Below are 24,028 nucleotides of genomic sequence, written 5' to 3'. Positions count from 1 at the left end.
GATAGAAGGAATATTTTCCATAATGAAGGAAGTTTTTGTCCTAACCAACACCTGAAGTTTATATTTTGAACGCAGCTTCTAATTCTTGCAGCTGAACAACAGAAACTGACAATGATCACATCAGGTACACCCCGTGTGCTTTATTCAGTGTTAAATGCTAATAATGTGAGTTTATTGGGTTAACTTTGCATTTCCGAAAACAAAAACACTTTTCATCACCAAAGCCTCTGACATCCTTCCAGATTACCACAAATATTATCATACATGCAATGACGAGCAGTGTTGCCGAATGTAGCTGACTGATTCCAGCCCAAAAACTCCAAAACCCGCCGAAATGCAAAAAGACCCCCCAGTCACCTGGAAACCACGCTATGTGGGGGGGGGGGTTACGTTGCAAAACCTCCCAAAATTTCACTAGCCACCTATGTCCTTTTTCTTGCAAAAAAATATATACAAAAACGCCAAATCTGGCAACACTGATGACAAATTTTGAATGTTAAATAGATGTTACATGATATTTAAAGGTCTTATTTTCATCCCTTATTCATGAATAAAAAATATGTTTAACATTTTTCGAAGTGTTTAAGATCAGGAGCTAGGCAATTTTACAGCCAAACTTGTTTGATTCAGTCCCGGTGCCTCTTTCATTGCAGCCGCCATTTTCTTTCTTCTCTTCAGAAGGAGAGGATTGGATGAGTCCTCGATTGCTTTGATCTTTATTTGTTCGTAGTCTACTCTCATTGTTGATAAGGCATTAGTCATCTCTTCCTGTGTATTTACACAAACAACAGATTTACCAAAATTACACAGACTTAAAGTCAAAATAAAGTATAATATTTGAAACTAATGTCAATTCTAATGGCACATAAATGTTTAAAAGGTTTGGGTTGGTTTTTATATAAGTCTGTTATATTCATCAATGCTGCTTTTTAATATAGACATCAACACAGTAATATTGTGAAATATTACAGCAAAGTTCTTTTTACACTTTTATTGTTTCTGATTTTTAGTCCTTCAGAAATAATTATACAGTAATTTGGTACATAAGAAATGGCATGAACACAATTATAATGTATTCCAAATAACATTAAATGATAATATATTTTACTAAACGTCTTTACAAACACTTTCAAAGAGTTTAATATATCTTTGCTAAATAAGTAATAAAACATAATAAAATCTTAATAACCCCAAACATTTGGAAAATTATGTTTCATTAAAATTTATTTTATATACATTTCAATTGTCTTAATACATCATACAGAGAACAGACCTTGACTTCATCCCAGACATGACTCTCTTCTGTGAGAACTTGACTGGTGTGTAATTGTGTCAGAGGAACCTTCACTGACTTCTGCATGCATCACCAGAAAGAAAGACACATATTAGTATGTGAGTGAAGCCTTAGAAAACTTTAAAGGTGAACATAATTACATATTTAGCAATACTTATTATAACAAATCGGATTAGATAAAATGCATCTAGATTTTGGAGTACGATAGACTTCTTTCCAAGGACACCCATGCAACAAGATGATGCAAAACCACATTCTGCAAACATTACAAAGTCCTGGCTGTGGAGGAAGAGTCCCCCCCTGCAGTCCCAACCTGTCTCCAATAGAGAATGTGTGGTGCATTTTGTAGCGCAAAATGCAACCATGAAGACCCCGTACTAATGCCCATCTTAAGACTTGTTTGCAGGAAGAATGGGACAAAATTTCTAAACGTCTTTCAAGTATTGTGAAAAGGAATGGTAACATTACACGGTGGTAAATACTTTACTGTTTCAACGTTTTTTAAAAATGTGTTGCAAGAACTAAAATTGAAATATGTTTACTAAAAAAAATAAACGCATAATGATTGTTGTATTGTCTGCAATGAAATAAAAGTCAAAGTAAATTTATAAATCATTACTTTTTTATTTCCATTTTTAATACTGTCCCTGCTTTTTCTAATTTGGAGTTGTGGGCCAAAATGACAAATGGCGAGAGGGGTTGCATACGATGATATTTAATGGCCTCACCTAACCCTACCCCTCACAGTGACGTCACTAGCTCCATTGAGTGTATTGTGTTTGAGATTCTCAGCTTGCAACATAAAGGGTGCATCCAAATACAATTTAAAATAGGATTTATACTCTCATTTCAGTGTAATAATCAGGGACCTTTGCTGCAGTATCATGGCTGCAATGGCACATGCAATGATATTATGTAGCACCTAAAAACAGTGCCTTGGTAACTAGGTAAGGCCTGTGATAGTGTCAGCTGCAGTCATGGTACTGTACGGCAGCTCCTTTCATATTATGCAGGAATGAGAGATGTTCTTAGTCATATTAGATTAGAAAATATGACTTTCATTTTTCATCAGCCTTAGTACAAGATGTAACTGCAGAATAGTCCAGCTTTAAATGGGAAAATAATTGAAACTCTTTTTTTCAGCAAGATGCTAATGGTCTATTCATTCATTCATTCATTTATTAGCTTTTGGCTTAGTCCCTTTATCCATCAGGGGTGGCCACAGCGGAATGAACATCCAACTTATCCAGCATATGTTTTACACAGCGGATGCACTTCCAGCTGCAACCTAGTACTGGGAAAAACCCATACACACTTAGTCACACACAAACACTATGACCAATTTAGTTTATTCAGTTCATCTGTACCGCATGTCTTTGGACTGTGGCATGGTTGGGATGAGGCTCCAAGGTGGCAAGCACTCGGTCAGCTGAAATACCGGTGGCGCTGCCTTGATAAGAGCGGAGGGGTGCTGCTATAACGCCCTAACAAAGTGTTGCTCTAATACATCTGTGTCTCCCACAGACACGGATACTACTCCAGACAGTAAAGTGTCACCCACAATTGAGTTAGTTCAGTATCCCCTGTTCCCCCGCCTGTTCGGTCCACACTTTGCCTTTGATGGTGCACTGCTGTTCTCCTCTTAACCTGCACCTTTACATCGGACCGTTTCTTTTTTAATTCACTCACAGTGCGATGTTCAGACCCCACTGCATTAACCGCGTCAGCTAAATTCTCCCACTCTATTTTTTTTCTTTTTTATTAATTCCGGAGGACAAACTTGGAAATATCACAGTTTTTCTCTGGTCTACCTCCGATAGGAGCACCTCCAATTCACATTCTGTGAAGTTTCTCTTCTTGCTTGCTTGCTTTTCCCTACTGAAAAAAAAACAGCTTAAACCAGCCTGGGCTGGTTGGCTGGTTTTAGCTGGTTGACCAGCCTGGTTTTAGAGGGGTTTTGGCCATTTCCAAGCTGGTTTCCAGCCATTTCCAGCCTGGTCTTAGCTGCTCAGGCTAGAAAATGACCAGCTAAAACCAGCTTGACCAGCCTAGCCAGGCTGGGAGCCCAGCCAAAACCAGCTATGTCCAGCTTAAACCAGGCTGGTCAAGTTGGTTTTAGCTGGATTTAGCTGGTCATTTTCCAGCCTGACCAGCTAAGACCAGGCTGGAAATGACTGGAAACCAGCCTGGAAATGGCCAAAACCCCTCTAAAACCAGGCTGGTCAACCAGCTAAAACCAGCCAACCAGACTAGGCTGGTTTAAGCTGGATTTCTATCAGGGTTGCTATTGCTTTTTCGTTTGGTTTTGCCAAAGTAGAGTCATTACCATATTTATTAGGGGGAGGAAGAAGTGAGAGGTTTTCACGTTAATCGGGATGTACAAAGAAAATATGCATGGGATTCCACGTACGTAGTGTTTCATACATCTGATTTTTTTATCAGATCGTATCTGTCCGTACACAATGTTTTAGTATGAATTCAACGCAAGTCTTTGTACATGAGGCCCCTGGAGAACAGCTGAATGGGTTAAAAAAAGGTAAAGCTCAACTGTTTAACTTTAGGGTAGTAGTAAAATGTGGATTGTTCATTTAAAGATGGGCTGCTCAATCCTTTTGCTAGAGATCTACTTTCCTGCAAATTTCAGTTGCAACCCATATCAAACACACCTGCCTGTATCAAGTGCTGTTCATGTGGGGATTAATTGGTTCAGGTGTGTTTGATTAGGTTTGGAGCTGAAGTCTGTAGGAAAGTAGATCTCCAGGAACAAGGTTGAGCACCTCTGATCTTGAGCACCTTGAATCTTAATATGTTAATACTCACACTGATCCAAGGTTGGTTCATGAATTCTGTGATGGTCATTCTCTCTGTAGGATCTGTTTTCAGAAGCTGTCGAATAAGCTGTTTTGCTGAAGAATTGATAAAAAAACACACAGTTGGTAATAATGCTTGTAATGTTGAATTGAATGTGTCTATTTAATGTAATTACCTTCCTCTGAGACATGCGACCACTCAGGATTTGGAAATTCATATTGACCATTCCGTATTCGTTTTCTCATTCCCGGTGACAGTGGTAAGCCATGGTTTGAATAAAATGGTGGATATCCACACAATCTAAGAGGATATATGTTGGTTGTAAATTAAACTAAAATATCACAGTAAAAGGCACTGATATGATTTTCACTCACAAGATGTACATGATGACCCCTAATGACCACATGTCACATGACTTGTCATATTTCTCCGGACCAAGCACCTCTGGGGCTAAAAAATAAAACATTGCTGTAGCTTCATTGTGTTAGGATTCCAATAGAGACTCGAAACTGTCTTGTCTGCTTGCTTACCAACAAAATAAGGTGTATAGCATGGGGTTGTCAAGCATTTGTTGGATGTGGTCTCTTTGGCAAATCCAAAGTCTGTAAGCTTGAGCTGGGCATCCGGCTGCTTTGATGAATACAGTAAATTTTCTGGCTGGCAATTAAAAGATGTATTCATTAATATTGTGATAATCTATTAAGAATATTGTATATGTAAAAATATGTGGTCACACCTTATTTTGATGGTCCGTTTGATGGTCCAAATTCTCATGAGATCATAAGAAGACTATTAGGTTAGGGTTAGTGTAAGTGGACATGTACTTGCAAAGTTTCTTATAGTCAGTTAAATGTCTGTTTAAGGAGCAATATCAGCAGATATTAAGCAGTCTACTAATACCCAAATGGACCATCAAAATAAAGTGTTACCAAATATGTTGTAACAATTTGACATTGTTGTATCAATATTTATGAGCAGGAAAGATATCTTCTTCTATAGATATAAGATACATCTTTTTGAAGACTTGGACACAAGTAATACATGGTAAAAATCTACAGGATGATTTTTTGATGGCTTTAATTATACTATTAGAATTCTATATGAACTTAACATGCTGAGTTTTGAACTTGTCTTCCAATACTAAACCAGTAGAAGTTTACAGAATGACTATTTCTCTATAAATCTATTAAAAATGTCTCCTCTATAACATTATATGCAGTATAAAAACTTGGTACATAAGTTTTAATGCAGTAGTCAAACAGTTGTGTTTAAAGTAAAATGTTTTAAATGGAAAGAATTATATTTTAAAATGGAAACCACTGCATGACCCAACAATTACATAAAAAGTGTCAACTGGTATACAAGCAAATTTATTGCTTAAAGGCTAAATAAAAAATGTACACCCTCTTTACTCAGCCTCAAGTAGATCCAAACCTTTATGAGTTTCTTTGTTCTGTTGAACACAAAATATCTTCTTTTATATTCCACAGAAGAAAGAAAGTCAAACTTGTTTAAAATAAGTAAAGAGTGAGTACATGATTACAGAATTTTCAGTTTTGGGTGAACTATATGCCTTTAATTATACATCAGCCAAGGTTTAGACACCACCTGAACAATGATTTGTTTTTCTCTGCTTGAAATATTTCTTTATCTGCGCCACAGTGCATGGTCTAACAGGGTTGTGCTTATTCTCTTAATGAGTTATGGGTGTGTTTTGAGCATAACATGCATTAAACCAATCAGAGTCTCATCTCAAATTCCCTTTAAGAGTCGCATCATGGTGCATTTGCTATTTACATGGCGGACTTTGTAAGTGGAAAAACTGGATGCTTCACTAGCGAGAAATCAGTTAAACTGACCATATGCCTGAGGACAAAGAATGAGCCTCCTCAATTCAGCCTCTTTACTTTCTCCTTACTTTACTTTTACTTTACTCCTTTTACTTTTGTGGATAAGGAAACAGTGTTGTACTCCACTGAAGACATCCATTAGCCTACATATTTAATTTTGTTTGTTAAGTGCAAGAATTAAAGTGCAAGAATTAAAAACTATTTCTAAATTCAGTTCTAATTTTCATCAAACAAATAAATTGTTATTTATTTATTCAATAAGTTATATCCAAACACATGTCCTATTCGTATGCCCCATATGGTCCAAAACTCGACAGGTGGACAAATCTAAGCTTGTTTTCATTAAAACAAATATAAATATGCATATAATAAATACTACTACTAATAACAATAATAACATTATACGAAAACAAATTGTCAAGAAAATAATATTGTTTGTAAAATTCCCACACCTTTTTTCTAGACCAGAAAACCCATAAGTACACAAATGGATTTACTATTTAAACAATGTGGTGCAAACATCAAAATTATGGTTACGTTGGTCTCAATATAGCAACAAATCGTGCCAAACAGGTCTTGCACCTCATTGCGCCAGGTGTATGATAGGGCCCTCAGTGTCACATGATCCTTTAGAAATCATTCTCATTTAATGATTTGTTGCAACATTTGTTAATTAGATTAGCATTAATATTTTTGTGGAAAGTTATAATTTGTTTTGGGGTAATTTTATGACCTTTAAAATAACAGACTTAAAAGTAAAATAAACATATTCTGTAATAACCCTGAAATAAATATCAGATTATTGGCTATAGAGTAGCTTACCTTGAGGTCTCTGTGTGCAATATTGATACCATGCAGAAACTCAACAGCTTCTCCTATACTTCTCATTATTTCTGAGGCTTCTACTCATTGTGAGGAGTGAATGTATAAAAAGGGGGAAAAGAAGAAAATTAATTTCAGTGATGTGATCAGATTTCTCAACAATGTTTTTGACAGTGTGTGTATGAGTTTGAAGTGTACCTCTTTCAGTGAATGCTTGATCACGACGTTCTTGAATGTGGCGAAAGAGTTCTCCCCCTTCCATACTGTTTAAGTAACAGACTGCATTAGGCTAAAAATATCTTTTTTTTTTTACTTATATGGGGAAAAGAAATCTAAAAGCTCTTTGAAAAATAAATAAAAAAGCCAAAAAGTAATCTAATCAGCTGAAGAAAATTCAGTATATTGCACTCAGAAATAAAGGTACAAAAGCTGTCACTGGGGTGGTACCTTTTTTAAAGGTACACTTTTGTCCATTTCATGTCCACTTTTGTACCATAAATGTACATATGTATACCTACCAAGTACAATTGTATACTCCATAGGACCTTAAAAGTACAAAAGTATACCCTACAGACACAAAAAATGTTCCTTTAAGGTACCAATGTGCACCTGTAAGGTACAAAAGTGTAATTTTTGGAAAGGTACAGCCCAATGACAGCTTTAGTATCTTTATTTCTGAGACTAAGACCATTTAACAAGACCTACCACTCCATGACGAGAAGCAAGCACTTTTTGCCTTGGTAGTAGTTCTCAAAAACATCCTCAATTTCTACAATGTGTGGGCAGCTTGATGCCCTGCAGTGAAGCTCCACTTCCTGTCGACCCTTAGGGTTGTCACGCAACATCTGCAAATGAGTGTTTTAAGAGCATGAAGAACAGCAGACAAACGGAACTGCTACAAATCATACTCCAATTTTACCCCACACCACTACCTCACCCCCTGGGCCCTCCGAACTTAAGCGATGGCTCTGAGCAGAACCCATGAAGAATGTTTTGGCAGAAGGAATTCACAAAGTCTATAGTTTAAGTACTTAATGGATGCCATAAGTTCTTGGCAGAAATGTTAACAGTCCTTCCTGTAACTCTAATGGAAAAGGTTTTGAGGCACGTATAGAACACAATACAATATTTGAAGCACTGTTAGTTTCTACAGCATAGAAACATCAGTCTGTTCAGAATGCTAGAATGATTCCATTTACTGAAGAGATCTGTTGATGTGAACTCAAACCATGTAGAAGGGTGGGGGGGGGGGGGGGGGGGGGGGGGTTGGGGTTGATAACTGAACTAAGACTTTAATGTAAACAAAAATCATTGCCTAACAGTCCTTCCTTTCTTTGCTTCAAAATTTAGAAAATAATGTTAGGATGTGAAGCTGTCAAATAAAAGTGAGCAAAATAGATAGCCTACCTTTAAAGCAAAGTGTCTGCCACTTTTCTTCTGGAATATCTCCCATACCTTTCCATTGATGCCTATTCCGAGTACTTGTCCTGCAAGCTTATACTCCTCTGTTATTACTTTCTTTTTGATCTTTAATGTAGGTTTAGGTACCGACTCTGAAAGCAAAACATTAATAGGATACTGTGTCCCTTGTTGCTCACTAGAAAAAACTGATTCGTTTTTATCTTCTGTATTATCCAACATAGTGGTAGACTATGTTCATCTCTGACCGTGCAGCATGGACGACTTCTTTAGACCAGCTTAAAGGATTTCTAAAGGATCCAATTAAGAGCTGGTTTGCTTTTCTCACACAGATGTCTCTGTATTATTCTTTGCACTTGAAGATTCAAAGCAGCCAGATATTTGGTCATTAACTGGCTACTTAAGTCACACTGTTAAATCTTTATCTTTTCATTTAATTACTCTCAGATTTGAAGACAGTGGTCAGTCACAGTTCACCTTAACTGCAAAACAGTGACTATGATTACCACACATTCTGCCAAACAAAGGTTGCCAGGTTGCCATGAAAAATCCAGCACAGTGGCCAGCCAAAACTTCACCAAACTATCCCAATGACCAATCAGAATAGCCTTTATTACTCAAAATCAAAACCTGTTGGTGCTATAGTGGTTAGAGCAGCAACACATAACCCTAAGGTGTTTACACTAATGTAAGTTCAATTCCCAGCTTAAGGGTCCTTTACCAATACCCTACCTTCTCTGCTTGCCCGACTTTCCGATCCTAATAAAGATAAAAATCACTAAAATAATTATAAAAAAAATTAAAGAATTAAAGAAAATGCCATGTTAGTAAAATACATATAGTTATGTTACATATAGATATTTTTCCAAGATATTTCTCAAGTGATTTTTAATGGATTAAGGACATTTTCACAGTATTTCTTATATAGTTTTTCCTTCTGGAGAAGGTCTTATTTGTTTTATTTTGACTTCAATAAAAACAGTTTTTAATGTAAAAAAAAAAACCTTTTCAGGTCAATATTATTAGCCCTATTAAACATTATGTTGTTTTTTGTTTTTTGGCTACAGAACAAACCATTATTATAGAATAACTTGCCTAATTACCATTACTTGCCTACCTAATTAACCTAGTTAAGCCTTTAACTTGCACTTAAGGCTGAATACTAGTATCTTGAACAATATCTAGTAAAATATTATGTAGTGTCATCATGGCAAAGATAAAAGATATCAGTTATTATAAGTTAGTTATAAAAACTATTATATTTTAACAGGAAATGTGTACAATCTCCTGGAGAAAGGTGTAAAGTTAACCTTAAGGTCGAGAGACCCTTCTCTGTTCATTTGGTTGTTTGTTGAGCGCAACAGGAGAAAAACTAAAAAATAACCCATTTGTTACACACATACTTTTGCAGTTGTTATTTAGAAAGAAACTTTGAGAGCTTTGTCAATCTGTTACCATAAAAAGTAAAACATGTGCTCTCGCTGCATCTTACAAAAGTGTGCTTAGTTTCCTAATCAGTTTTTTTATTTAATCATTAATAGTATAAAATAATAAATTGAAAAATAATAGAATAAAATAAATTCGGTAGAGTAAATGATTTTAACACAATCATATAAAGAAATTAACGCAATAGACCTACCTTTAGAGGAGCGAAACAAAATAAAACAACTGTGGCAAGTGCAAGTAGGCTCACAGTCACATCTAATCTGCTTGTGCAGAAATACACAGATTTTTTAGCCCATCATCGAGTCAGTCAATTTACTTGTGTAAATGTGTGTAAATATATTTATATTGTATATTTATATATAGGTTTTTTATATTAATTGCAATAATATTATTCACTAATATGCAAATGTTGATTTATTTACAATACTATTTGCAAATTAATATTTTAAGTCTTTTAGTAGTTATAATATACTTGCTTTGTTCACAAAATAAGTAGATCTACTTAGATTTGAATGGTAAACATCAAATAAAAGTTTTTTTATTATTATTATTTTGTTTAATGTTTTAAGTTTTTAGTTACTATACTCCTAAAATAATCCCACATAAATGCACATATTTATTTATTTATTTATTATTATTTGTTTATTTATTTATTTTACATAATTACGCGCAGAAATAACAAAAAAGTCGACAGATTATGTCTGGTTCTAGTTATAAATATCCCAGTTTTGCGGTAAAACAGCGGACTTGGCAACCCTCAAACCTTTTTATGGTAACGTTAATTAAAAAGGAAAAGGAACATAGTTACGTCAGTACATCATTGTTTATTTTGGGGGGTGAAATACAGATAGACATACAAAATACAAACCATGTAACAACAATGATTTAAACCTCTTACTGTTACTGATTACTGATCTGTCGGTCCCTTCAACAAGAACCAGTATTTCCAGCCGGACGTAATTCAGTGTCCCACGTGCATGCCGTTCGGAGAACAGCAGGCGATAGCTGTAAAATTATTGTTTTTAGAGTATGGAAATAAAGACAAATTCACCGCTGTAGTTCATTTTAAGAGGCTTCTTCCAAATACTTCATCCGAATACAGAGATGTTTGCAAAAGCTTTTCGCGTGAAATCTAACACTGTTATCAAGGGATCTGACAGGTATTCAACCAGTTAACATAGATTTTAAAAACGAATTGAAGTGAAAGAAATAAATTACTTTATTAAAAGTAAACCATTCACTTTCAAGGCATAACTTAGATTAATGAATTTGGTTCATGCTCATTGCTTTCTCACTTATGTGTATGTATGTATGTATGTATGTATGTATGTATGTATGTATGTATGTATGTATGTATGTATGTATGTATGAATGAATGAATGAATGAATGAATGACAGAATGAATGAATGAATGAGTGTGTGTGTGTATATGTATGTAACCTAATGTTTGTTTGTATGTATGTAACGGTATGTTACATGTATGTTGTATGTATGCGTGGATTCAAGACCACATACGTTGTCTGCATAAAAACCTTACAAAAAATTCTGAATGTATGATACTTTTTTGTAATGTTGAAAATCTTTTGCTACTGCATAATTTATTATGATTTCTATTTATCGTTTATTTTTTTCATCGATAATACATACGTTTCTATACCCAGGATGAATTTTTGTAACGTTATTTGATGAAAGAAAAGCTTCACATAAGATAAGTGAAGGTATAAAGCTGGCTTTCTCAATAATAATTTACTATGTGATTGTTAAGACGGTAAACATATAAGATTATTTAACGGTTTCCATGTGATTGTCTTACAGTAGATGCTAAAGCTAAGATCATAATTGTCATGTTGATCATTGTGGCCATTTCTGCTCATCAGGAGGAAGCTGAGAGCTGATATGTCTGCTGCTTTCCCTTCTCTGTCAGTGGAGGAGCTGAATGAGCTTGTTCCAAATAAAGAAGAGCTGAATATAGTGAAAATTTATGCACATAAAGGAGATGCAGTCACTCTGTATGTTCTTCACAAAAATCCCATATTTTTTCAACTGGAGAAACAACTGTTTCCAACAGGTGAGTCTGCAGTTCACAATCAGTCATTGTTGTGAAGGTAATGTGTGTTAAAATGCGCATTTGTGTCTGGTTTTTTTTTTCCCTTAGTGTACACACTATGGCGATGTCCCAATATGCTACCAGCATTCACCACATGGCCACCAGTCCTGCAGAAGTTATCAGGTGGAGCAGGTCAGCTCCTGTTTTTGTTTTTTAGTACATGCTTATGTGTTTTGAAGAACATGTCTGACTAATTTCTCTCCTGCAGATCTCATGTTGCCAGGTGTAGTGATATCCACTAGTGGTCTTCCTGAGGTTAATCGAGGCGAATGCTGTGCTGTCACTCTTGTGATGAATAGGTAAGGTTGCCCACTGCATTTTACTTATATAGATTATTCTATTTCCGCTTAAAATCTCAAATCATGTGAAACATGAAATACAACAAAACTTCCCACTACTGGACTGGGTAAACATTTATAACTTATAACCACATTAGCTTTGCATATATTTTTGAATGATATTGAACTGTGGATTTATTTTTAAAAAGGTGATTTTTTTTTCTTTCTGTTATTGTGTAAGACAAATATGTAACAAAATAGCTTAAAGGTGCACTGAGTTGAATTTCTCCAAACCTAAGTTATTTAAAAGCACTAAAATAAACACATCCATAACCTAACAAAACCTTGCTCCTTTTAGTTACTAGACACGCTCCTTGATGCTGACTGGCTGTTTTGGGACTTGGTCTGAAACTGTTGTAAAAAGCATCTTTCAAATAATGATCATTGAACGTTTAATATAATAATTAATATTAAATGTCATTAAAATAGTCAATAATTAAATGTAGCCTTACACAGTATGAAATTGTACTGTTTAAAACTGTCTTGAAAGATAATTTCTAAGATCTTTCAATAAGATTATTCCTTTGCAATAATTCCTTTGCAGTGAAAAATTGAGATAAATGAAGTGTTGACTTATTAGACTGAAATGATTAATGGAGAAATTAATTTAGAAAAATTTAAATTTAGAGTTATAAACACAGTATATTACTATATATTACACTTATATATAAGTATATATGTGTGTATAAATGCTCATAATTAACCAGCTAACTATTAACTAACTGCACCAATTCACAAATGTGACTATTTATACTGTCAGTTAAATTTATTTTAATTTGTTATTTTCTTTTTCTTTTATTTAAGGCTAATTACAAAACAAATTAGTAATTGCAACATAGCCCTACCTATCTCAATTAACACAAAAACAAATGCATCCACATTTACACTATAACATTTGGTTGTCAAACTATGACAAACAATTAATTTTGTCATGTAAACAAGCTTTTGTAATTAATTCATGCACAAAATATTATTTAGCAGTATGGTGGGGTCACACTGATTATTTTAATCAGTAACTTTTCCTTGTACGTTTCTTTGACTGCTTTTTAGTTTTATAATGAACAGGTCACAATGTGAAGTTAGCAGTTTTATAAATGCTGTATGATCGATCACAATTTTTTCTTGAGAACATTTTTCTTGTTAAATCAGCTGTTCCTTGATTCTTTGACAGATTTCATAAACATTCAATGAGCTCTCAACAAATAATCTTACATTGATAGTGATTAGCTTAAAAAAAACAACTTTGTTTTAGGTGCCCTGAAAGTTCCATGGCCATATCACCCCATGGTCTGTGTGGGTCCTAATGCCCCAGTGTAATGATGGGGACACAATAGTGTCAGTGAGCACCAGATGATGTCCTGACTCTCTGTTTTCGTTAAGTATCCCATGGCATTTCTTGGCAAGATTAGGGGTGTAACTCCAGTGTTCTGGCCAAATTCCCTACCTTGGCCTTTACCCTATCATGGCCTCCTAATCATGTACTGAATTGGCTTTATTTCTGTCTCTCCACTCCACCTGCTCCTGGTGTGTGGTGAGCACACTGGCACCATTGTCCTGTGGCTGCTGTTATAGGTGGATGCTGCACACTGGTGGTGGTGGTGATAAGAGACTCACTCATATGATAGTAAATGTGCTTTGGGTGTATGACAATACACAATAAATGCCCTATAAATGCACAAATTCTTTACTTCATAATCTTCTGTTGCAAAACATTTTCCCCTTCTTATCTTTATTGTATTTTAGATTCAGTCTTTAAAATAATAATTAGTGATAACTAAAATCACTAATTATTATTGATAATTAATTAAATTATTAAAAAGATAAAGAGTGATAAATAAGTGGACTAAATGTATAATTAATAATAAACCAAACTACAATTACGACTACTGTCAAATATGTCAGTTTCAGTCACCAGAGAGGACATATATTTAGGTCTTTACATGGTGAGCAAATTTAGCATAACTTGCAAAAAAAGGGTTTTGTTTATCCTCAATCTATTAATTACCTTGAGTTTAGCAAAAAATATTAAAAATAAAATAAGTTTAACATCACCATGCTAATTTGTACTATGTTGAGCAAATACATTTGATAATATCTTGCAGAAAAGTAACTGATTGTTGCTCTTTTTTTTGTTTAACTTTTAAAACTTTAAGCACTAGGTCTCCATTATAAAAAAATGCATTAAAATGTTGTTTATGGTTATTTTGTGACTTTTATTTTGTATTAAAGGGCACCAGTGGCTGTTGGCACAGCAGCTATGTCAAGTGCTGAGATGAGAAACAGTGAAATGAAGGGCAAGGGAGTGAATATTTTACACACATACATGGACCAGCTATGGTGAGCTTTACAGAAAGATTTTGTTTTTACTTTCATTTAGATTTCTGTTTTTGTCACTTAATGCATTCACTTTCTACAGACTTCTTCCTTAAATTCTCCACAGGGCGTTTGGGGATAAGACGCATCCTCCGGTTATACCTGTCACAAACTCTCCAACACAAGTGGAGGGAGAGGGGGAGGAATGTGAGGAGGAAGAAGAGGAGGTGAAAGACAGCTCTGAAAATATTGCAGTGGAAACGTCTTGTCAAAGCTTGCAGGAGCTGATGCTGGCTGAAAACGAGGTGTTGAAAGAAGAACCGGTTGAGGATAAAGAGGGAGAAAACATTGATGGAGAAGAGGGTGATTCTAGATCTCCACAAGGTGAGTTGTCTTTGACTTTGTGTCACATGACATTTTTATAGGTGTTTTGACTTGTCTGTCTGTCTCATTACAGAGCAGATGGATGAGTTATTGTTGCAGTGTTTCCTCCATGCACTCAAGACTAAAGTTAAGAAGTCGGAACTTCCACTGCTGACCAGCACCTTCCTGCGTAACCACATGGTGTCCTGCTGGTAATTTCTCCACTTATATTACTTGTAAAAATCATCCCTATTAGTACTCTCATTGTGATACTAGTGTAAAATATGTCTTATTTTTATAGATTTAAAAAATTTACTTTGACTTATACATCATTGCAGACATTATACACACAATATATCTCATGTTTTGTCTGGTCAACTTCATTTCATTTTTAAATATATATTTTTGTGATTCAGACCTGCAACACATTCCAAAAAAGTTGGGACAGGAGCAATTTAGGGCTAGTAATCAGGTAAATTGGTTAAATAATTATGTGATTTATGTGAGCAAAGATAGACAGACGATCGAAAGTTTGGCAACAAATATGTGGAAAAATTATTGAAATGTTTAAATGCAATGTTCCTCAAAGAAAGATAGGATGACCTTTGGATATTTTTACCTTCAAAATAACATGATTAAAAGATTCAAGGAATCTGGAGGAATTTCTGTGGGTAAAGGACAATGGTGCAAGCCTAAGCTTAACTACCGTGATCTCTGATCCCTCAGGCTTCATCCACAAATGCCAGTTAAAATTGTACTGTGCCAAAAGGAAGCCCTATGTTAACAATGTCCAGAAGTGCCATTGACTTTTCTGAGCTCTGAGGAATTTGGGATGGACTATCACACAGTGGAAACATGTACTGTGGTCAGATGAATCACTTTTTTGAGATATTTTTTGGGAGAAATGGAAGCATCATCCAGATTGTTACCAGCAACAAGTTCAAAAGCCTGGGTATGTCATGGCATGGGGTTGTCTCAGTGCCCTTGGCAATGGTAACTTGCACTTCTGTGATGCCACTATTAATGCTGAAAAGTACATAGAGATTTTAGAGCACAATATGCACCACTTGGTGTCTTCAGTCCCTAGATGTCTTTTAAGTGTTGTGAAAAGGAATGTCAATAATACAAAGTGGTAAATGGTTTACTGTTTCAACTTTTTTTGAAATGTGCTGCAGGAACCAAAATTGTAATATGTGTTCATTTAAAAAAATAAATAATGTGCTGTTGTCTTGTCTGCAATGAAATACAATGCAAAGTAAATTTAGACATCACTTATTTCTTTTTTATTTGAGTTTTCTTTGCTGCCACAAATTTAGCTTATTTGGGGTTGTATATTGTAAGGTATTTTTGTTGTTTAAATTAATTCTGTTCTTTCGAACTTTGTAGTTATCACAGTATCTTGAATTAGTCTTGGACAGTTTATTACTGATCCCATGAATGAAAAGGTTAAGTAGCACAGCTGTTCTTAATAATATTAAGAAAAATTTGTTGAGCACCAATTCAGCATATTAGAAGGATTGTGATGCTAAGTAATTTGCTATTAAATGAATAACTTCAAAAAGTTAAATATTTTTAATTACAATAATATTTTACAGTATGACAATTTTAATCATAATTTTAACCCTTATGTACTGTTGGGGATGTTTTCATTCACTCTGGGGTGATTTTGTGTCTTAATTTGTCCATAGGTTTTTCTGTGTTATAGCTAGCAGAATTATTTTTGACCCGTTTTGACACATATTTTTAGGAAAATGCTTTGAAGTAAAAAAAAACAAACAAACAAACAAAAAACAACAACAATACACTCTGGACAAATATCCTACCTTTTTTTATGTTAGGGATGAATTCCACTAAAATTCCACTAAATTTAACCACTGTAAAAATGCATCAGATTCATATATTTTTTCAAATTCTTTTGCATAAATCTGTTAATCAAACTCGGTCCTGATCAAAACTACTAAATTGCTTAAAAAATAACAGGATTTTTACTCTTCAATTGACAAATTCATAAATGATGTCACTGATTTGGTGAAAAAACACAAAATGACAGAATTTCAATATAAAAAGTAATTGTGGACTGGATTTTTTGTTACATGTGAAACAACATTGCCTTTGATGCATTGTTTTTTATTCATTTTCATTTTTTCTCCATAATTTACTGTTGATGGCTGTATTTGTCCCATTGACTTCCATTATTACCACTTTTTTTCAATCTAATCATGTATTTTTGATTGTTGGTGGTTTTCTGTGTTGGGAAAAGGTAACATTTGTCATTTTCACTGTTGATCATCAGTTGGAACCATAACCCTTTAGATAGACCTGTGCAAAAAGCTTAGTTTCTGGATTTTATATGGAGTATAACAGCAAATTAAAGTGTTTGTGTATGTTTGTCTCTGATTGTGTGAGAGTGACCTTTATGCACTTACTTTGACGTGTCTGAGAAAATCAAAATTTGCATCTCAGCTCTCAGAACACACAAAGAGTAAATAATAACAAAGACTGTGTATTTATGCATTATCAAATGTGGTTATAATGGAAGTCAGTAGGGCAAAAAAAGGCACCAACAGTAAATTATGGAGAAAAAAATGAAAATCTAACAATGCATCAAATCCAATGTCGTTACTAATCCTAATACAAGACTGTGATAAAAGGCAAAAAAAATCCAGTCGACAATTACTTTTCATATTGAAAATATGTAATTTTGTGTGTTTCATTTGTAAACTTTGCAATTAAAGAGGTAAAATTCTGGATTTTTCTAAACAATTTAGTAGTTTTGATCAGGACTGAGGTTGATTAACAGATTTATGCCACAAAATAACGAATGCATTTTTAGAGCAGTTTAATTCAGTGGATGTTTTCACCCCTAACGTAACAAAAGGGTAGTACATTTGAACCAGTGCACAAGGGTTAATAAGTGTTTTTTTTTTACATTTATATGCTTTAATTGAATGCATTTTTGACTGTTCAGAATAATAATTTTAAAAAGCTGCTCACAATTTCTCCTTTTTACTCCACAGTCCTAGAGGAAAGCAACTAGATATCAAGAAATCCAGTTATAAAAAGGTGGGCTGTTCACAGATTATAAGATTGTATTATCTATAAGCTATATTATCTCAATTATCACTATCGTCCTTTTTGTTTTTCCTTCAGCTTTCTAAGTTTTTGCAAATCATGCAAAGAGATTACCGTTTGATTCAAGTGAAGGAGCTGAGCAAAGGTGTAGAGAGCATTGTGGATGTTGACTGGAGAAACCCAAAGTATGTAGTCGCATAATTGATCTAATCCATTAGTAAAATGTAATAATAATGATATAATAATTTAATAATATAAACATTAATAAATAAATAAAAATGTTTGTTGCTGATATTTTTGTCAGTATGGAGTATGTGTTAATTGTGAGGTAAGTTTCTGTTTATTTATTTCTATTTTTATACTCTGCAGGTTATGCTCTTTCAGAGTACCGGAGGACTGTGCACCAGAGAAAGAATTTGAAGAGGGTGATGGGGCTTGTGAGGTTGAATATCAACCTCCGGAAATCACACCACTTTATGGGGTTACTGCACGCCTGGAGCCACTTTTTCAGGATGCCCACAAAAAGTTAAAGAGTGGAAACATCTTATTTATTAATTTTTTTTAGTTTGTTAGGGGGAGTGTTGAGGTTTTGAGTAATAACCTTTTGTGTTTCAGAAAGGGGACATCTCTAAAGGCTGGCGAAGTTAGGAATATCATCACAGAATATGTGAAGAAAAATGAACTTGTCAATGAAATAAATAAGAAGTAAGTTTAAAAGTGCTTGGCAACTATTATGTCACGTTCAACAGTTTGAATATTAAAATATTTGAAAAAAAGTTTCAAAATGATCACTTTTGATTAACTAAATTTAGTTTAAATGTGCATATCTTTGTATTAAACATATTTACTTTGAATTCAGCAAGGATGCCTTGCATTGATCAACTGTATTATGTTTTCCAAAGAAGTTACAATATAACAGTCCCCAAATGTTTAAAGGTGCATGTTTTTTTTTCATGATTTTAGTGCTTCAATACTTAAAATGTCTTAAATTTCAAAAACAACATTTTAGACCTTAAAAAGTCCTAAATTCACTGAAATATTGAGTTGTTGGTCTTAAATCATTTTAATTCAGGTCACATTTAGGTCTTAATTTTCGTCTGTCCAAGTAAAGCTACCCAATCGGGCCGACATTCATTCAACCACCAACAATCTATCTTAGTAAAATCAGGGAAAGAAAACTAAAAGCAATTACACAATTCCTCATGATAATAACAGAGCAATTTATCCATTTACGTTATCTTCCAGTCATACAAAAACAGAAGTAAGGGCAAGTAGACATAATATTTATAAATAGACGTGAAACTTGGACCAATTTGGACCAAAAGCCCACAAATATATATTTTGGACTGTTTATTTAACTGCCTCCACAATAAATATACTTTAACAATGTTAAACTTGTCATAAAAAATAAATATTATGTTGAAAATAGTGTAAAGAACTAGAGTTTTCTTGTTTTGACACAAAGTATGTCGCAATGAAGTAATTACATTAGATTTTTTTATTTTTTTTTATTTTTGTAGCAAGCAAAAAAAAAAGTTTGTCCAACTGGGCCATTAGAAATAATAATCAGTGTTAAGCCCTGTATAAGTCTAAAATGTCATTCAGAATGGTCATAAAAGTCTTAAATTTGACTTGATGAAACCTGCAGAAACCCTGATACTGTATGTATGTATCAGATTTCAACAATCAAAAGGTTCAGCTAAAGTGACTTCCTCTCTTCTTTTGTTTACCAGTTATGTTATCATTAACCCTACACTTTGTGACTGTTTGCTGGAGAAGTCGGAGTACCAGGAAGTGGAGATGTTGAAATGGGATGATCTTATTAGCAGGTAACATAAACCTGGGCTATGATGTGTAAAAACATAAAATAAAATAACAAACAGAATCAGCTTTTCTTTTTGTCAGCTGCTTATTTTATTAGTCTGCAATACTGATTTGTAAAATCTCTAAAATATGGATTGGTAACAACAACAAAAGCAAAGAAACTAAGTCTTTCTAAAATACTAATTACATCAGAATTGTTGATCTTAAAAACACTTGAATATAAAGAGTTTCTCTATGTACATGCAGGACTCTCGTCAGGATGCAGGCGTGCCATGAGGTTCTATTTCCAGGTCAGTCTCCTGTGGTAAAGAAAGGACAAATGGAGCCTATAGACATTACTGTGGCCTCAAGGGGCTCCAATAAGAAGGTATGGAGTCATCATACTCCTTCTCTCATATTCATGATATTCATATACATCTCATATTCATCTATTGTAAATAGGTGTTCATAGCTAATACAACCTGTGTAAAAGGTTCATAGTACATCCATCATTAATTATGACCATAGTTTTTCTATAACTGCACTTTATAACTTATACCTGTATCCTGCACTTACTGCTATTGCATTCCTGGTTAGACCTAAACTGCATTTCATTGCCTTTACTTGTACATGTGTATTGACAATAAAGTTGAATCTAATCTAATAAATCTATGGCTATATACAGAAGGTGTAGGCAAGTTTGGTCCTGGAGAGCCACAGTCCTGGAGTGAGTGTTGATCTGGCTTTAATAAATACTTACCTGCCTGTAGCTTTCTTGTAACTTTTAGACCTTGATTCCTTCATACAAGGATTACTCGGTTAGTGGATTTTATTCATATTTATTGGTTCTTTGACGCTCATCTTGGAGTTGCTGTCATAGTAAGAGGTTTGAATGCTCAAACCAGTTTGGGATCAGAATTCACAGAATTCCATTGAGTCATTTAAAGGAGATTCTGAAAGTCTGAAAGCCAACTGCTGATTTTTTTCTTACCAGAGTATTAAGATGACATTGGATGTCCATTTTTGTAGATTATGACATTTTTGTGTTTATGAAAATTCTATAACATAAATTGGTTGCATTTCTCAATGATGGTATAAATAAACATCTTGTTAACTGTCAAAAACACCTCATTTCATTGGAAGCCTTTTCAGTGCACCTTTCTTTAAATGATAAGTAGGAATATGAAATGAGTGAACAATGAAAGGAAGTCTAGTAGGGATGTTTTTGGGAAGTTTGGCATGTGTACGTGCATCCCAAATAAACTTTACATTTCTCAATAAAGCTTCTGTCACCAAACCTCTTGGCATAATTCCGTGCATTGTTTTTCATAAGTTTCATTATATGAAAAAGAATGTGGATTAATTAAAAGAGGGTTCTTGCCACACAGAGATCAGGGACATAGTTATAATTATCTCGTCTGTAACTTTAGCATATTGTATAGCATCCTGAATTAATATTACCATGTCCTGCACCCTCCAGAATTTTGAGACAGTCGGGACAGTCAAAACTGTTAGCCCTCCTGTGAAACCACTATAGCCGCAACTCAGTGCACAATGCATTTAGGCATGTAGACATGGTCAAGACGATCTGCTGCAATTCAAACCAAGCATCAGAAAGGGGATTTAAGTCACTTTGAACGTGGCATGGTTGTTGGTGCCTAATGGGCTGGTCCGAGTATTTCAGAAACTGCTGATCTACTGGGATTTTCACATGCAACCATCTCTAGGGTTTACCGAGAACGGTCCGAAAAAGAGAAAATACCCTGTGAGCGGCAGTTCTGTGGGCCAAAAATGCCTTTTTTGACTGGTTTGAGCTAATAGGAAGGGAACAGTAACTGAAACGACCACTCATTACAACCAAGGTATGCAGAAGAGCATTTCTAAAAACACATGTTGATCCTCAAAGGTGGATGGGCTGCAGCCACAGAAGACCACACCGAGTGCCACTCCTGTCAGCTAAGAACAAAAAACTGATACTACAATTCGCACAGGCTCACCAAAATTGGACAATAGTCTCAATTCCTGCTGTAACATTAGGATGGTAGCGTCAGAAATTGGCATTAGCAATATGAAAGCATGGATCCATCATGCCTTGTATCAACGGTTCAGGCTGGTGGTGGTGGGGGTGTAATGGTGGCGGGGATATTTTTTTGGCACACTTTGGGCTCATTAGTACCAATTGAGCATCGTATCAACGCCACAGCCTACCTGAGTATTGTTGCTGACCATGTCCATCCCTTTTTGACCACAATTTACGTACCCATCTTCTGATGGCTACTTCCAGCAGTATAATGCATCATGTCATAAAACTCAAGTTACCTCAGACTGGGTCCTTGAACATGACAATAAGTTCATTGTACTCATATGGCCTCCACAGTCACCAGAGCTCAATCCAATAGAGCACCTTTGGGATGTGGTGGAATGGGAGTTTCGCATCATGGATGTGAAGCCAGCAAATCTGCTGCAACTGCGTAATGCTATCATATTAACATGGACCAAAATCTCTGAGAAATATTTGAAGTAACTTGTTAAATCTATGAATCCTTGCCCACAAAGATTAAGGCAGTTCTGAATGAAAAAGGGGGTCCAACCCAGTAATAGTAAGGTGTACTTAATAAAGTGGCCGGTGTGTGTGTGTGTGTATATATGTATATTCTTCTCAATTGGCTACAGAACAAAACCCTGACTACGTTTACATGGACACCAATAATTCGATTTTAATACGATTAAGACAGTACTCTGATTAAAAGTTAACCATGTAAACAGCAATTTTTGATTAACTTAATCAGATTGAGGTCATAATCGAATTAAAGAGAAATCGAATTAAGAAGTGTGGAGTATGCCGATTTTAGTCTCATTATTGAAGTGCAGTACAGGCATGTAAACACCTTAATCAATCTATTACCGTCATGTAGGACTTTTCGCTGCGTTTTGCGACAGGATAGTCCACACACACACAGACCACAGACACCTGCATCGTGAAATGCTGAGTTTTTTTTCTTCCTTTCAGCTTGCGGTATGAACTTCCATTAAAACAACTCTTCCAGCAGTTCATAGTTGCATCCAATAGCTCGTTTGTCACGGAGGGCGTGCATGAAATGTTCGTGAATGAAAGTGAAAGTGCCAAGCTACAGTTAAAGTCGACAAATTAAAAATTCGGAGGAACTCCGGAGGAAATGTGGATAGCGCGACGACGCAATGATGTTAATCAATCTATGTGCTGTAACATGTAAAACTGGATCAAGAAAGTAACACTCGAAAAGCAACTCATGTAAACAACTTAGTCTTATTATTCTCTTAATTAGATTAAAGCAAATAATTCGATTACTGATGTCCATGTAAACGTAGTCACTGTTGTGCTAGTTAACCCAATTCAATTAACCTAGTTAAGCCTTAAAACTGCACTTTATGGTAAATACTAGTATCTTGCAAAACAAGACAAATATTTTGCACTGTCACCATGACGAAGACAAAATAAACTAGTTATTAGAAATTTTTAAAACTTTTTTTTATATGTTTAAATTTTTTAATATATGTTGAAAAAAATCTCTAAATATAAAAATTGAAATATTTTTAAAATAATTAAAATTTCATAAGAGGGCTAATAATTTTGTTTTCAACTGTATGCTTTTTTGTGTTTAATGTAAACATTAATAAGACTCATTCTCCTATTTATTAAGGTTACAGTAATTAAGAATCTGGAGGCATTTGGTTTAGATCCAGCTATGGTAGCAGATGCTCTGCAGCATCAGGTTCAAGCCAGCTGTGTCCTCCATGATTGCCCAGGAGCCAAAAACAGAGTCCTGGTGCAGATCCAGGGAAACCAGGTTCAACAAGTTGGAAAACTGCTGCTAGGTAGTGTATAGTCCAACATAATGTGACCGTCTGTAGCTGTAACTCCAATCTGTTTGTAAGTGTATATATTTTCTTTTATTACAGATCGGTATCAGATCCCACGGAAATATGTGCAAGGTCTTGACAAAGCTCCAAAACCAGGCAAGAAGAAATAGAAAGCATCTCACCAGAAGCATCATATGTTGCTTTAACATGGTATTGTCTTGTTCTACTACAAGATAATTTGTTTATTAAACAAATCTTATTTCATTCTGAGTGATCTCTTAATTTGATCGCATTTTCAGGATAATGTTACCTCAACAGAGCCCAGTTCATCATCATACAATAACTATAAAATAACATTAACAGCCATAATGAACAGACTCTTTTAGAGCTTGACATGATGGCAGTGCCTTAAGCATTCCGATCCAAGAGATACAACTAATCATACCTCTCTTTTGAACGACTTTCATCTTTTATAATGATGTATTGCCAAGAATCTGTAGAAGAAAAGTATATACTGTCACAAGCTGTGAATTACAATGGAACTTGGATC

At 34.8% G+C, this 24,028-nt stretch overlaps 2 protein-coding genes across 2 annotated transcripts; one reads left to right on the top strand and one right to left on the bottom strand.

The window, feature by feature from the left end:
* Nucleotides 1–586: 586 nt before the first annotated feature.
* On the bottom strand, nt 587–8,418 carry mapkapk2b (MAPK activated protein kinase 2b). The gene is made up of 10 exons (XM_056464463.1): nt 8,185–8,418; nt 7,483–7,622; nt 6,976–7,040; nt 6,778–6,857; nt 4,636–4,762; nt 4,480–4,555; nt 4,281–4,405; nt 4,115–4,200; nt 1,274–1,354; nt 587–768 (listed from the first exon to the last, which is right to left on the bottom strand). Exons 1-10 carry the CDS (start codon nt 8,416–8,418, stop codon nt 589–591), a joined length of 1,194 nt encoding a protein of 397 aa, XP_056320438.1. The 3' UTR covers nt 587–588.
* Nucleotides 8,419–10,606: 2,188 nt separating this feature from the next.
* On the top strand, nt 10,607–23,742 carry eif2d (eukaryotic translation initiation factor 2D). The gene is made up of 15 exons (XM_056463148.1): nt 10,607–10,802; nt 11,520–11,710; nt 11,798–11,881; nt 11,958–12,048; nt 14,317–14,424; nt 14,528–14,784; nt 14,858–14,975; nt 17,781–17,826; nt 17,914–18,020; nt 18,205–18,360; nt 18,451–18,540; nt 19,569–19,664; nt 19,906–20,026; nt 23,319–23,493; nt 23,578–23,742. The coding sequence occupies exons 1-15, from the start codon at nt 10,747–10,749 to the stop codon at nt 23,646–23,648; spliced, it is 1,767 nt and encodes a 588-aa protein (XP_056319123.1). The 5' UTR covers nt 10,607–10,746; the 3' UTR covers nt 23,649–23,742.
* Nucleotides 23,743–24,028: the final 286 nt, after the last annotated feature.

This window comes from Danio aesculapii, chromosome 8 (assembly GCF_903798145.1).
Source record: "Danio aesculapii chromosome 8, fDanAes4.1, whole genome shotgun sequence".
In the NCBI taxonomy this organism is placed as follows: Eukaryota; Metazoa; Chordata; class Actinopteri; order Cypriniformes; family Danionidae; genus Danio; species Danio aesculapii.
The sequence above is the reverse complement of the archived record's forward strand: the minus strand, read 5'-3'. Positions and strand labels throughout refer to the sequence as shown.